We start from the raw sequence: 16,980 nt of genomic DNA on the forward strand, positions 1-16,980 counted from the left end.
CAAACGTGTTAAATTAAATAACCATCAAAACAGCAGTGCAAGGGACAACATATATTGTTTTAACTGTAAAAGGCGCGGACATCTGATAGCAGATTGTCGTTTCCCAAATCAAACGTCAACTCCAGTTGACCAAACTAAAAAATCCTGCACTTTCTGCAAAAAACAGGGACACGATGAATCCACCTGTTTTGCCAAAATTCGAGTCACTGATACTAGTAAAAACCCATGACTAGTTCCTCATGTTAATATATCGATCGTAAATTCAAGCTTAAAATTAACGCCAGTTAGCATAAATGATGTTCGGCTGAACTCTCTTGTCGACACGGGAGCTGGCTGTAGTATCATTAAAGAGTCCATTGCAAGGAAACTTGATTGTCATCTTCAGCCTTGTTCAATGTATGTTAATGGGATAGGAAATGGAAGGATACATTTATTTGCCACTATTACCGTTCCGGTAAGGTTTGAGGATGTCTGCCTTGAGCTGGATATATATGTGGCACATGATGTTGATTTTCAATATGATCTACTTATTGGCACAAATATTACTCATCATTCTGGTGTGTCAATTATCATTGACTCTTCAGGCTGTAAAATAATTCAACAACAAATTGCGGAGGTTAACTTGGCAGAGGTTTCTGAGGGCGACAAATTCTCGGAACTGGCTAAACATACTGAACATTTAGATAATGATTTGCAGCTTAAAATTAATGAAATTTTCCAAAAACATGAATCTGTACTAGCATCTCCTGTAAATATTGGTACAGTTCAAACTGGGGAACTCAAAATTAAATTAAAAAAAGACGAAGTTGTGAATTATCGCCCTTATAGACTTGCCCCTATTGAAAAAGAAAAGGTTAATAATATAGTTGAAGACTTACTAAAAAAACGAATAATCCAAGAAAGCGATTCACCCTATGCTAGTCCCGTGTTGCTGGTGAAAAAGAAAGATGGTAGTCCACGGCTTTGCATTGACTATAGGGCTTTGAACAAGATAATTGAAAAGGATAGTTACCCTCTTCCCTTAATTGAGGACCAAATCGATAAACTGGGTCGTGCTAGGTATTTCATATCCATTGATATGAAAAACGGGTTCCATCAGATTCCTGTCGACCCTGATTCTGTAAAATTTACCGCTTTTGTAACCCCGGATGGCCATTACGAGTTTTTAAAGATGCCTTTCGGGATATGTAATGGTCCAGCCGTATTTCAAAGATCGATCAGCAAAGCAGTCCAACATTTGAAATTTGTCGTTGTTTATATAGACGATTTATTAATACCGTTCACGACTATGGAAGAAGGATTGACATATTTGGATCGTACTTTGGAGGCACTTTCAGCTGCAGGTTTCGTTATAAATTTAAAGAAATGTAATTTTTTTGTTGATGGTATAGAATACTTGGGACGATACATTTCAGGAGGAACAGTTAGGCCCAGCGAAAATAAGATCTTTGCTCTTGTAAATTCTCCAGCCCCCCGAACAGTCAAACAAGTTCGCCAATTTATGGGCCTTGCCAGTTATTTTAGAAAATTTATTCCCGCGTTTGCCTCAAAGACAGCTTCTATAACTCAACTGACAAAACAAAATGAACCCTGGAGATGGGGTTCTGAACAGGAGGCGGCACGACAATATGTTATTCAATGTTTAATTTCGAAACCATTGTTATCAATTTATGATCCCGATCTACCTACAGAAGTCCACACGGATGCCAGCTCTTTAGGCTATGGTGCTATTTTAATACAAAAGAGTAATGGTACTAATAAAGTTGTAGCATATTATAGTAAAAGAACAAGCCCTGCGGAAGCAAAATATAGTTCTTATGACTTGGAAACATTGGCAATATACAACGCTCTAAAACATTTTCGAGTTTATCTTTTGGGTATTAAATTTAAAATTATTACAGATTGTAATGCAATAAAATGTACTGCTAATAAACGAGATTTGTCACCGCGTGTTGCACGTTGGTGGACGTTCTTACAAGATTTCAATTTCGAAATAGAATACAAGAAAGGGAAATACATACATCATGTTGATTTTCTTAGCCGTAATCCTGTTGAGACCCCTATCCATAGGACGTCCTGTAAGCCTGTTCCGACCAGCGTCAACTTGATCGTTGATGATCCTCGTTCATGGTTGGAGATTGCGCAACAAAGTGATCCAGAAACATTGACATTAGTTGAAAAGGTTCAAGCTGGGGATTTGGATGCAAATCAATATATAGTTCACAACAATCTTTTGTATTACAAATTTGATAGAGACTCTCAACCGAAATTATTTATTCCGAAGGGTAGTAGACTGAGTATCTTGCGATTGTTCCATGACGAAAACTGCCATGTGGGATTTGATAAAGTTGTTGACAAAATTAATGAAAATTTTTGGTTCCCCGGCATGGCAATGTTCATAAAAAAATATCTGACTCATTGTTTGGTTTGCACAGAACGAAAAGGACACAGTGGACCTAAACAAGGGTTCCTCCATCCTATTGATAAATCAGCTATTCCCTTCCATACTATTCATCTCGACTGTACAGGTCCTTTTCCCCAATCTGTAGAAGGTTATAAACATGTCTTGCTGATTGTTGATGGGTTTACAAAATTTTGTCTACTTAAGAAACTCAAAACATTGACAGCCCAGGAGTTGGTACCTATCATAAGAGAAACTGTCACACTTTTCGGGTCACCTTCGTTGGTAATTACTGATAGAGGTACAAATTTTAGCTCTAATCAAATTAGAGAATTATTTCGAGAATTAAATATAGATCATCATATGATAGCAACTGGTACACCTCGTGGCAATGGACAGGTCGAAAGATATGTAGCCACAGTTATCAATATGTTAGCGACAACATCGAATGATCCGTCAGACTGGCCAAACGGTTTATGGAGGGTGCAGCAATCAATCAACACTACTATACAGAAATCAACCGGATTTTCTCCAATACGCTTGTTGATTGGTTGCAATGCAAACATTCCATCTGTTCAAGCTCGTTTGAATGATGTCCTTGACAGTGATGTCTTAGATCAGACTTTTGATATTCGTGCCGATAGGGAATTAGCTCACAGACGATTACAAGAAACGGCAAGTAAATTTAAATCAAGATTTGATTCAGTAAGACGTAATAACAAAACTTATAATTTACATGATATAGTTTATGTATCTCAAGATCATAGGCGCCATGAGAAATTACGGGCAAAGTTTAGAGGGCCTTATGAAATAGTAGATATTTTGGAAAATGATCGTTTTAAATTACGGCGCAGAGGTCAACACGATATAACTGTTTCAAAGGATAAGTTACGATTTTGGCCCGGGGAATGGGTTGAAGAAAATGCTATCGTAGAAGATGCCATTCAGTGAATTGCGAGTATTACGTAGTATTATTATTATTATATTTTTCTTCTCTTTTTCTTTCTCCTTTTATTTTGTTCATTAATTACAACAAAGTAAGTTGATCAATATTATGCTTTTTTTTTTGTTATGTAATAAAAATGTTGTTAGTAATAAGGTCTGTAATGATACACAGACATTTTTCTTTTAAGTGTGGTACGTGACCACCTGTCATATTTGATTATTAAGACTAAATTGATTGGTATATGAATAATATATGTAATGTATCTGTAGGTGCAATAAAAAATAGTAATAGTAAAATTAACTTTTTTTTTTGTTTCAATATAATACAATATATGTATACTATCCTCTTATATATTTCACTTAGTATTTATTCGCTCGCCGACTATCTTGCTGATTGTCATTCATCTCGTACTGGCAGCGAACGAATGGGGATGACATGTCGCAGAAGTCCCAATATCTATTTTACGATATTATTATTTATTCGCTTGTGCCGACTATCTTGCTGATTGTCATTCATCTCGTACTGGCAGCGAACGAATGGGGATGACATGTCGCAGAAGTCCCAGTATCTATTTTACGATATTATTATTTATTCGCTTGTGCCGACTATCTTGCTGATTGTCATTCATCTCGTACTGGCAGCGAACGAATGGGGATGACATGTCGCAGAAGTCCCAGTATCTATTTTATTTTTATAATATCTATACGTCCGCCGACTATCTTGCTATTGCCAATTCATCTCATCCTGGCGGCGTATGTGGGGATGGCATGTCGCAAGTGGTCCCAGTATCTATTTTACGATATTATTCTTATTTTATTATTCATAAGTATTATTTATGTGGCAAATCACTATATTAGATAATTAATAGGATGTATTACATGTAAATATATATTATATATATTTTCTTTTTCTTCTTTCTTCTCTTTATGCTTCGAGAACGAAGCATAGTCAGTATGGCCGTGTTATATTATTGGTGTGGGTATATTATGTCATAAATATAAAAATATGTTACAATGGTGATTTTCACCGAAATATTGATTTAAAATAAATAACGTAAGACGGAAATAATAATTTAAGTTTTAATTTCCGCTGGAATGTCATACACAAGACATAATTTCTGATCGGTTACTTTTAAGATGTTCAAAGATAATTTGTGTAATGAAATTAGGAATAAATAATGTAGATAATATTATCAAGAATTTGTATGATGATTAGTTTTATCATTATTATGATTAGTTTGTTAAAAGTCGTTGTGTTGTAAGTAAAACACTTTTGCTGTGTTGTGATTGGTTGTTAATAACGTGATATAGTGTGTGGTGGGGACTGGCGGGCTGGCTCGAAGTAAGGGACAGTCGGGCAGTCTGTTGGGAACCACCGATACGTCGAGTCGAAATAAGTTAAGTACCAACCTTTATTTATTGTACCTATATTTATTTTGTGTAATTGTAGGATGCTATAAGATGATATCCCAATACTGGGGTTTTGTCCAGCATACTGCTTGTTGAGAATATAAGTTATTCTTTGATACTTCGTTTGTTTTACTTCTATTAAGAAATTCCTTCTAGTAAAAGTCGAGTAAACTATAACCTTTAAACACATATCACGTAGGAGTCTTCACGTAGCAATTTGATAATTATAATATCCACCTTTACATGATAAAGTTACTACTTTGATGTAGTACCTATTACTTTATGATTTAACTTTATAACCTGAGTATAATTACATCTTCCCTATCGTAGACTTAGTATATAATTTGATATCTACATTACCGAACATTTATTTAGTATTTACTTAATATTATATTCGACACGCGCTTCGCCTACGCGCCTGCCTGCGCTTAGGATCAGTTATTTAAAACTATGGAGATATACTCGTACGTCTGGGACCGACACCGTACCATCAATAAGATTTATTTACTAGACTGGCACTAACTCCGTGGGCACTTATAGGAAAAAAAAAAGAAAAAATATCACCTTTTTTCTTTAATAAGATTTACAAAAAAAAAGTATATTAAATATATCCGGATAAGCACAGCTGTTCTTCTTTGATCCTTATTAGCGTAGGCACAAAGTTAAAAAGTATTGTTTTTTTTTAGAAATGGGAATCTATTTGTTGGTGAAACAAACAATACATTTCAGATTTTACGCTTTTTGCTGTTCAAAATGTGGAGCAATTATTATTATAACTGTTGCATTTGTTCACAATATTACCTACAGGTAGAGTCATCACGCCTTATATTAAATTCTACAATTTCGATTTTACAAATGGGTTTTATATAAAATAGTATGAAGAAATTTACCGATTATTATTAATTATTGCTCTATTTTACTCCTATTTTCTTTTTTCAAATACTTAGGTACGTACAGCCGCGCCATGCTGCTCCACTACTATTTAGCGAATAAGCTGTTTAAAAAAAAGTTAACGACGAAAGGATTCATTTGCCTGTGTTTTTACAGTATTCCATAATACTTTTTTTTTTTGTTTTGGTTTTCCCCGAAGGGTAAGGCAAAGGGAACTATGCCCATACAGCCATGTCTTACGTATTTTTTTTCTTGATGATTGATGAAATGATGAAAGATGATGATGATGAAACCTAAGCCCCCACCCTCGGAGTAGACTCCTACTCCGAACCCCAAACGAATTAACTCAAAAGTCCGCATAAACTTTCGAGTTATGAAGCGGCTTCCTGGCACGAAGCGAAAATAGGCAGATACACTTTGTTTATTGAATACTCCGATATAATAACACTCGCGAATGTCTTCCGACTAACTTAATGCGATCATTAACCACAAAACACCACTTCGTATTAATTATTTAGATTATTCAATGAAGAAAGCAACTGTCCCGTTCCCGTTTCCCGCCAAAAAGCCTATTCCATAATACTTATTTTCATTTGCATTTTCAAATATCGAATGCACGTCAAAAAAAGAAAATATCGTCACTGGATAGGGAAAATTACTTAAGCGCCAATATATGCTAAAATAGCAGTCCATGTTGTGATAGTTATGTATTGCTAGATGTAGAAAATGAAAAAAAAAAGATAGTATTACGTGGAATTCGTCGAAATTGGATAAATGGGTAAATAGTTATGAAAAATCATTTAAAAACGGCTTTTTCTCGATATTAAGAGAAATTTTGCCTTTCCAGTGACGATAATATGTAACAATCGGTAAGCAGCTCTATAGACTTGACCAAACAAAGGTTTTTACATTGAAAAAAAAAACTGTTGCCAACTAACATTAAACTTACTTTTTAATAAACAGCATAGATGACAGTCCTTGAATTCCTTTCACTGACTTTGACCGAGAATAGTCGATATCCGTTCGCAAACAAAGTTACTCGTATCTAGCTGGCTGATAGACTCTTCTAGATGTCTGAGATTAAACTACCTACCCACATATTTATCATCACACATGTATCTCCGTAGGGGTAGGCAGAGGTGTATAGTGTCTCGTCGCCTTAAAGTCTCATTCGGATGCAAAGTTTGTTAATAAAACCTCGCATTAGACAAGCTAGGTATAATACATAGTTTCAATCGAGGTCAAAATTTTTTAGTCTCTAAAAAAAGTTTCCAAGAATTTCGTACCGGATAAAAATAGATTTTTATCCGGTACGAAATTAAAAATAGATTTTTATCCGGTACGAAATTCTTGGAAACTTTTTTCAATATAAAAATTAAATATAAAAAGCCGGTGAAATGCGAGTCAGTCTCGCTGGCCGAGGGTTCTGTACAAACTTGTAAGTATGTAAATAGATTGTTCCCGTTTTATTCGATTATGTTTTACCTTTAATGCAAACAAACACCAAAACGTATTTCGGAACTCTAAAAATGAATAAAATTTACAGGGTTTTCAATTGTTAATATTAAATGTTCCAAATTCAAATTTAAAATGTAGTAATTTGTAGTTCTGTTCAACAAAAATTCGGTACCTATAAATATTATTATGTTGGCACCTACGAATAAATAATTTATTCGTAGGTGCCAACATAATATAAATAATTTATTCGTAGGTTGGAACTTCTTGTGCTGCTTCGGTGGTGCGTGTGTGTCGAAGGTTAAGTGGTGGTCCTTGGGGCCGATATTACAATACATCTTGCAATACTCTTTGTGAGAGTACTTATATTAGGTACATAATTTTTTGGCAGACAGAATATTTCCATTCAAATTAAGATCAATAGAAAAAGAAAAAAATATTGCGACCTTGTGTTCGTACAAAATATGGTGTTATAAAAATACAGAAGTAAGTATTATACTTAGTATCAACATGGACCCGGTAAGAGCACTGCAACTGGTAGAGAGTACTAGAGATACTACTAAATTATTAGTCAGTGATAATTATCATACTTAGTATATTATTTTTACAATATTTTTACACTTATTTTTTAAGTGAGGATCTGATGTAGAATACTCCTCATTTTATCATTCAATATTTTAACCGTAACAGAGGCAGGATGTTCTTGTAGTACAGTCATGCACGAGTAATATCATGTGCCCACTTTAGAACCCTGTCGCACTAACATATTTGACATTTAATGAGACTTACGGTTTAATTTGTCAAAAGTGTTAATGTGACATGGTATTAAAGTGTATACATATTGGTGCTCGTGACCGTACATTGTAGTACAGATACCTTTATCATAACAAAGTGTGATATTGTTGTAAAAGCCTCTCTCGTCCACACTGCGTCTATTTTTTGCTCAATAACACAGGTCTATTGTCGTATTGAGGTCGAGTAAAGTGTATGGGATTTCCATTAGTTCTATCTATGGCAATGATAGAAAATGCAACACTTGTCCCTCCATCTTTTAGCTTTCCTCCTTCAAGAAAAAGTCTATAAGGTCAACTACTATACAACCTCTATAGACTCTTAAAGAACGCGTGACTACCATGGTAGTGTCATGGGATCTTGTCAGGGACTTGAACACAGCTGGCGAAGAGTTTTATGTTATCTTTGTAGGGTTCCATACTTCAAAAGACGCCAGCGACTAAGTTCGATCAATATCAATCACTTCCGAGACCTATCCGCGTGGAATGAGCCAGTCAGAGCGCAGCGTCCCCTTTACAGAAAAAAGACACGTCTTCTATCATGTAGGTTGTGAGGTGGATTACCCTATCAACCTTGGTGTCAGGGTTACTATTGAGCCGCCATAGGCCCCTGACATGACTCATGTAACGACTACGTACTTACCGTAAGCAGTAACCGGAACCAACGGCTTAACGTGCCTTCCGAAGTACGGATCATCTTACTTTTGGACAATCAGGTGATCAGCTCGTAATGTCTTAAGCAAACTAGGGATCACAAAGTGATTTTTATGATTTGTCCCCACCGGGATTCGAACCCGGGACCTCTGGACCGCGAGCACAACGATCAACCACTGGACTATGGAAGCAGTGAAAAGACACGTGAAATAAAAAGAAAACTAATTTCTATGCCAAAAATCAATTAGGTAGTTTGTACACCAGGTCTTCTTCTAAAACTGCCATGCCCTATCGGGCGTCGTTGACCACCACCGCAAAGTCTTCCCTAACCAGAGCCAGTCTGGGGAGCGCGGCTGCGTCCCTATTTTCAGTCCACTTCTTAATATTATCCAGCCAATTTATTCTCCTTCTACCCCTTCCCCGTTTCTCATCTATTTTCCCTTCCAAAATTTCCTGCAATATGCGGACACCGGATACTAGTCCGGTAATGTTGGGGCAGGTGCGGTACGTAATTTAAGAACATCTCGGTGAAAGTAACCGAAGTACCGGCACACTTACTACGGCGATCTAAGTATGATTTCCATGTATTTGCATACCTACGATTTTCAACCTTAAAAGCTTCGGCACACCAAAAGAAGGTCAGAAGCGGCGCAGTCTGAGTAGGTCCGCGCATGTTGTAATACAAGAAACTGTAATAAGTGCGTCACACTAAAAGCAGAGCGCAGGCGCAGTTTGATCGCGGGCTTGCGCGGTGGCAGCTTGTATCACGGATTTACACAAAGAAACACATAGAATTAGTTTGATTTAGAAGACAAAGTTACAAACGTTGACAAATGTTCTTCCACAACATTGTGGGAAAATATTCCACGAGAATTAATATATAAACTGAACGCGGACCCCCATTGTAACTACCCCGCGCTGCTTCTGACTCGCTTTTGATATGCCAAAGCCTTATGTAGTGGAATTGTTTACTGTAGAATTCGTGAAATGTAACAACAGTAAAAGTTTTTTTAATTGAGTAAGTGATATGAATGTAGTACCTTAACTATGATATGGCTACCTTATATCTTTGTTTTCAACTTTCAGGTGCAAAATTTGTTGTAGGTAATATGCGACGCAGTAGATAGGTACTCGTATTTTAGGATAAAAGTGAAATACAATCTTGATATTCAATAAGTGTTCTTTGATGATGATGATAAACCACATTGAAAGTAAATGATTTTTTAATTTACATCAACATCACCCACGCAATCTAAATTACAATAAACGGCGATCTATATGGTCAATAGCAATTTATTACAATAATTTCCTGTCTAGTTCCAAATACGAGAGCTCTTGAAAGGTCGTTTACTTTGGAAATTCTTTAGAACGTCCACTGAGCTCGTTTCGGACGAAAAGTTCAACCACTATCGCACTGAGTTCGATAAAAAAAGGTTTTTTTGATTTTTGGCTCGCCACCTATCACGTTGGTTTAACGGAAAGCTCGATGTGTGGGTGCATAGTTCATCTTGCGATGGATGTACATCTGACTACCCCAATTGCGATATAGTCGTTAGCCTTAGTTATATGTATATCAAGGACGTAGACGGTAAGCTTACTAAACTTGTATAGACCAGCGTAGTGGAGTATGATCCATTCCCCTCTGGTTGATTAAGGGGAGGCTAGGCCATATACCTAAACAATACCATAAGATAGCGTCCCGTATGTGTCCTCGAAAGGGTAGGCAGAGATCTGCAGTATGTATGTAAGTCCCATGTAATAGAGAGCGAGCCTATTGCAATTATTATTAATCGAGCACAAATGAGGAGTTCGGTGGCGCAGCAGTAAACGCGCTCGGTCTGCGATTGTTGAAGTTAAGCAACTTTCGCAAAGGCCGGTCATAGAATGGGTGACCACAAAAATAAAGTTTTCATCTTGAGCTCCTCCGTGCTTCGGAAGGCACGTTAAGCCGTTGGTCCCGGCTGCATTAGCAGTCGTTAATAACCACCAATCCGCACTGGGCCCGCGTGGTGGTTTAAGGCCCGATCTCCCTATCCATCCATAGGGAAGGCCCGTGCCCCAGCAGTGGGGACGTTAATGGGTTGTTGATGATGATGATCACAAATACTGGAAACCACTTGATGTGAATTATCTACAATCCAAACATGAATTCAAACACACAAATCACGAGCCGGGATGTAGTCAATTTGTGTATTTAAGTATAAGTAAGTACACTGAAATCATTGTGTCATTGGCCTGTTACTTTTACTGGCAGTAAACATCTGCGAAATTGCAACACAAGTATGAAGTATAATTGGAATAACATGTTAAAAACGTAATTATGCACGCGAACGCAAGGTGCAGTCTGCAATGCCAGTTAACATTGCATTGCAGTGTTATAACAAAGACGATAATCACTCAGCAATGTAATTAGACCATGTGGCAAACTCTCGCCAATTAGAAGATACCATAAAATCAATTGAAAGGGTGATTAAATGCGGTAAAGTCGCGCAGAGAGTAGTAGTATGTATGAAATGGCTGTAAAATCTTGTGTACTTACCAGCGATCCACCCCGGCTTCGCAGAATTTGGAGTCGATTGCTTTAAAAATAAAATATATTCCATACAAACAGCCCACATTTCACCCCTTTGAAGGTTGTTTAGACAAATATTTAAATATTTTTTCTAGTAAATTAGATAACCCAACTATTACAAGTACTTATTGAATTTTGAATTTCGCAAAATCTCGACTTATTGAGCACCCACGCCCTAAAAGAAACCCCCGCGCTAAAGTTGAGACTCCTAACACGTGCCGTTTCTGAGATTTCACTTTTCATACATTTTTATAGTCTCGTTCCTTCGACGCTGGACTGGGGCTGAACTAAACATAAATCGTTTTAAGCTGCATATTGTAAATTAGTGTTAGACCAATATACTGATGACGGGTTGATCGCCTGTCTCCATACCCTTCATCATACATCATATTGGTGTATATTTGGCCGCGGTGGCCAACGTAATGGCACGGACACGGAATAATACCCTTGACACTACCGGTGGTGCCATGGGCACGGAATAATACACTACCGTTGGTGCCATCGGGTAGTGTCAAGGGTCCGCGGGGCGTTGCTCTATGATTCGGGCGGCCACAAACTTAACCAAATTATAGTATGACAGCTCAAGTTAGTGCTGTTCTTTATTTGAAATAGGTACAAGAAAGAGATAGGGCTAGTTTTAATCCTGTGAAATGAAGTTAAAATTAATTTGGTGGGTGTCCGAATCGACAATGATATCTATCCTGTGACCTAAGCATCAAATTGGCTGCAAATGGACGTCTGATTACTTGTGGCTCTACCCTCCTCATTAGGTATTACACGTGATTGTCAGTTCTTTCTTATATACTTACATCTAAAGAAAGTATGAGGCGTTACATGATTATGAGAATTATGCTATGTTCTAGATCACGTAGTATTAAAAACTATGTGGTCTAGGATTATGAATATTTTGTAGGTGTAAATGGAGGCGTACTCGTATATTAGACAGCTGATAATATAGTCACATATTATGTGACTGGCGCTACCATCGTGGCCGGCTGTAAGACTTCGCAGCAGCTGACCCACTGGTCAGGTCCATTAGACTGCGCATTGTCATACTTACGCATTATTTATAAAGTCATAATTCTCCAAGACGCTCTATGGCCACATAGCTGGCGACGCGACCGACGTCAAATTATTATTAATGTATGGCATCTCACTTGGAGACGTTAAGACAAATTTGGCAACGCAAAAATTTTATTATACATTATTTGGCGACGCTTTTACCCACCTTAGAATAAGTTTATCCTGTAAATGTTTTGTGAATTTGTGTGCAATAAAGTGTTTTATTATTATTATTATTTGGCGACCTTGCCCTCGACGTGGCCTTGGCGCGAGTTATATCCTTTACGTTTGTCACCTCAGCTCGCTACACAACTTATTTACTTACAAGTCTACTTGGTCAAAAACAATTTTAATTAAAAAAAATACCAATCCGTCGCAACCGTTGACACGCCTCATGGTTACACCAAATAAAACTTTACAAAACGGTCTAGCTAAACAAGACAATAAACACAATTTAATTGGAAGTTGTTGTCCAAAACCGGAGGCTGAGACGCAATAGGAGAGTCCGTTATTGTTTTTTGCTGCGCAGCCCGCGTGGGCAGGTGCGTGAATGTATTTCATTCACCTGCCTGCCGTCACTCAGGTGTAGGGTTGCCATGTGTCTTGTTACTGCAGGACACGTCCTAAAGGTCGCCAAGCATCTTTTGTCACTGGGATGTCATTTTGAGGACGGTACTGGTTTGCACCATGTCTATACATTCTCCATTTATAACAGCTGATAACAATGTCATTTTCATCAGATGGTGCGTTAGTTCTGTCCAAACATGGCCAATTATCCTTGTCGCTCTATTGTGTCCCATTTGCTTAAGACAACTGGACAGGGATGACACGCAGCTCAATGAAACCATATGTTAAATGGGACATCATATTCCAGTTTCGGCATGAAAATGTTATACATTAATTATTTTATTAATAAAGGTCACAGGTTTGCTTACTCAAATAGTATGAGGAACTGTCGAAATTTAAGAACACTCAACAGTAGCGACACTTGATGGGAGAAATAAGCAGTTTTTAACCTCATTATTTGGGTTATTTGCGGGAAATAGGCGTGAGTTTGTGTATGTATGTATTTTTATCGTGAGGTAGACATCCTCCTCAACGTGGTAGTTCAAGAAGTCATCTACATTACCATTTGTTACAGTAAAACCGGTATCATAAGTGAAACTTGGTTTTTGTCCAACGTAATAATAAGTCGTACGTGCATGTGTCAATTGAAAGTGATCGCTGACGTTGTAAAGGTCGAGTGTTTGATCCTCGTAACAAATAGTCCGTTATCTTTATTATAATCATTATTAGGTTATACGTTGTTTTACGAACAAGCTGGGGACAGGGAGGAGTGGAAGAAGGGAAGATAGGCCTTTGCCCTGCAGTGGGACATTGAGGGCTATTAATAATAATAATAACATTGTTTTAAGTTTACGCGGTTATTATCATAATTAAAACACATAATAACGGGTTATTACCGCGTTTAAAGCAGGGATATGAGACTCCCGATTGCACATGGCACTTGCAACAGTGTCGTAAAATCGGGAACACGTTATTATGTGTTTTAATCATTATTAGGTTGTCAGATCAATGACCGCCCTATCTACCCTAAATTTTCTCTCTCTCTCTCTTTATTTAAGAGCTGCGCTCTTGTCGGTGGAGTAATCACCATTCCTCTCTTCTTCCCGCCAAATCCTTTACCACCTGATACGACACGACCTGCACCTTCTCTTTTATTTGTTTCATAAATGTTCTCCTAGGTCTACCCCTTCCTCTCTTCCCTTCAATTTTTCCTTCTATGATGTTTGTTATAAATGAATCGTGTCGCATCAGGTGGCCAATCATATTTCCTCTCCGGTTCTCTATAGTCTTCACTTATGGTTTTACTGATATAAAATTAAAATATAATCAATAATTATGAGGGATTTTCCAGGCTACGTTCCTTATACACAATGTAGATGGCGTTGTGGAGATTTATCTTTGTTTAACCTAGTTTCATGAATAACAGACATATGCATCTCTTATCTTTGTTTTGTATAAATTATGACCCTTTCTATTACACCCACGCACAATTACATTTTCCACCCATAATTATTCTGATCACAATAAAGAGAAGCAATATAGGTAGCAACATAATTCGATACATAATGTGATCTAAAAGTCAAGCAACAATTATTACCCACGACGGAACGGAGCAGGTATATGTGTTTAGGGTGAGAGATGTTTGTGTGTGCGTCTGTGCAAAGTAATGTTACCACCTATCTTTTAAACTAATGATCCGATTTTGAGGCGGTTTTCAATAACGGAATTGTGTTTGATGAGTTCATGTTCTTAGACAGGTGTCATGGCTGTAACTCACTAGGGGGCGCCACAATATTAGTGCAAAACAATGTTGCAATATGATCAAAACGAAATGTCCGATTACAATTCTGTTTTCAGCAATGTGTACGTGGTTTCTTTTTCGATGAGATTTCTACCGTCGTGGGTTTTTCAAAATTTTTTTTTTTATTGAATTTTTGACACGAAATTCCACTTGATATCAACTCAGAATCATGGTCTGAACCATCCCCCTCAGTATTCGTTACGGTGTCACTAACACCCATACCTACTTATATGGCTACCGTATGTACTTGTACGGGGTGTAAGTGTCATCGTAACGAATACTGAGAGGGATGATTCATCTGATTATTCTGAGTTAATATCAAGTGGAATTTCCCATCGCAAAAGTATAGAATTGAAAATAATTTTAAAATACTAAAAAAAATCATGAATTTTGCGACGGAAAATTCCACTTGATATTAACTCAGAATCATGGCCTGAATCAACCCCCTCAGTATTCGTTACGATGTCACTAACACCCAGTATATCGTGAAAATTTAAATATAAAAAACTGACAAGTAGGTAGTACCACTATTACATACATGATGAGTCGTCTTAATCCATGACGTAACAGACATGTCTACTAATAATGACTCTGCTATTCTATTGTGAATTCATAGTTGCATATCACTATTATCAGTGACTGATGTTATGTTACGTATGAGAATTTTAAAAAAGACAAACAGACCTAACAAATCACCAGAAGATTCCAAACATAACACTTTTATCCCAGAAATCCGTTTGTGAATTTTCATGACACCCGACATTTCTATAAGTAAGTGTTATTAACCCCCCGTCTTGCTCATTGACTAGCGCCTCGACCCGGCCTCGCCTAGGTAATTAATCGCAATATTATTGTTAAAAAATGCAGTAAAAACCGCATGTAAATAATTCAGCGCTTTTCGTTTTTAGCTCGAACATAAAGTTTTATCTTAAAAGACAAATAGAATATCGCCATTTTAATTTGGTAGTGGGCAAGTGTCCCGGACCGGCGTGTGGTTTGCACACCAGCTCAGTCAAGGCAAGCCGCTACCCACGCCGGTGTTCGGATAAACGATGGGCGCGGGCGCACACTCTCTCTTCGTCACTACCAACTATCTCTTATTTATTAAAATATATTATTTTTCTCTGTGTTTTAACTTTGCGTCTATGCTGAACTGGGAGCGAACCATTTTAGCTCATATTCCCGGGCATGTCGTAAAAACAGACAGACTACAGATACCATGCTATACTCAATACCTACAATTTAAAGTCAAGCCCCTTCCAAACTTTCCTGGTTCAGCCAAAACCTAGAGAAATGGTCGTCGGATACAGTCAGACGCAATTCCCGCCCTTCCGTGGAAATTACGATATGGACGCAGGATCCATGCGTAGTAGCGTCGTAACCAATTAGTTGAACGAGGATTACTTACTACACTAGTTGACAGGCGGACCATGTTGCCAGGATTGGATTCATCAGGTCAATCCGATTTCGGAAACTTTATTTTAGGTATTTGCATTAAATAGCATTGGGTCAGCATTGGCTCTATTAGGTATAATGAAACAAGACCAACGTGATAGGTGTTAAGTCGTATCGCCGTCTATGGTCGAGCCAACTGCGTTAGTGAAAACTTAGTAACTCATTTGGTGCCTGTCCGGGAGTACGAACCGGTTTGAGAAGCAAGCGAGTGAATCACAGGACCACAGTGACATATTTTTACAACAACATTGTTTTTATCTTTACAGGACATCTATGCCAGTCCCAATTTCGTGCTGGACAACTGCGATACGTTCGACGTGGTGCCCGGGAAACTCGGTAAGTCATGACTCATGACGTTTAGAGCAATAAAGAGTACACAAACAAATTTCAATAACGGTCTTCTTCTATCGTGTGGGTTGTGAGGTGGATTACCAACCTCATCAACCCTGGTGTCGGGGTTATTATTGAGCCGCCAAAGGCCCCTGACATGGCTCATGTAACGACTACATATTTACATCAGTAAGTAGTAACCGGGACCAACGGCTTAACGTGCCTTCCGAATCACGGATCATCTTACTTTCGGATCAGCCTGTAATGTCCTAACTAAACTAGGGATTTCAAATTGATTTTAGTGATATGCCCCCACCGGGATTCAAAGCCGTTGCGTAATGTATTACGGCTTTTAAGTTTACTATTCATGGCATGCGTATTTGTTCGTTTATTTACTTAGTACGAACAAAATTAAAACTTAGAAAACTTAATCATACTCCGCCAACTACTAACAGTTTATTAGCAAACATCGATATCGTTGTGTTTGTTTTAAGTAATAACCTAAGTAGGTAACTTAATAAGCTAAGTACTAGTGCGCTACACACCCATATTCTAAGATGTACACTCAAACCTTAATCGACTCCGTCCTTGGTTGAGGCGATCTCAAGGTCTTCCTTGTAAGGCATGACGTCATTAATTTCGTACT

The 16,980-nt window shown here is 37.7% G+C and overlaps 1 protein-coding gene across 1 annotated transcript in view; it reads left to right on the forward strand.

Moving 5' to 3' along the window:
* LOC126380086 (calpain-C) overlaps positions 1-16,980 on the forward strand; it is a 56,517-nt gene that overhangs the window by 19,542 nt on the left and 19,995 nt on the right. Inside the window, exon 3 of the mRNA XM_050029307.1 lies at positions 16,271-16,340. Coding sequence (XP_049885264.1) covers positions 16,271-16,340 — 70 coding nt within the window. The remainder of the gene's footprint in view (positions 1-16,270; positions 16,341-16,980) is intronic.

Source organism: Pectinophora gossypiella, chromosome Z (genome assembly GCF_024362695.1).
Source record: "Pectinophora gossypiella chromosome Z, ilPecGoss1.1, whole genome shotgun sequence".
Lineage (NCBI taxonomy): Eukaryota > Metazoa > Arthropoda > Insecta > Lepidoptera > Gelechiidae > Pectinophora > Pectinophora gossypiella.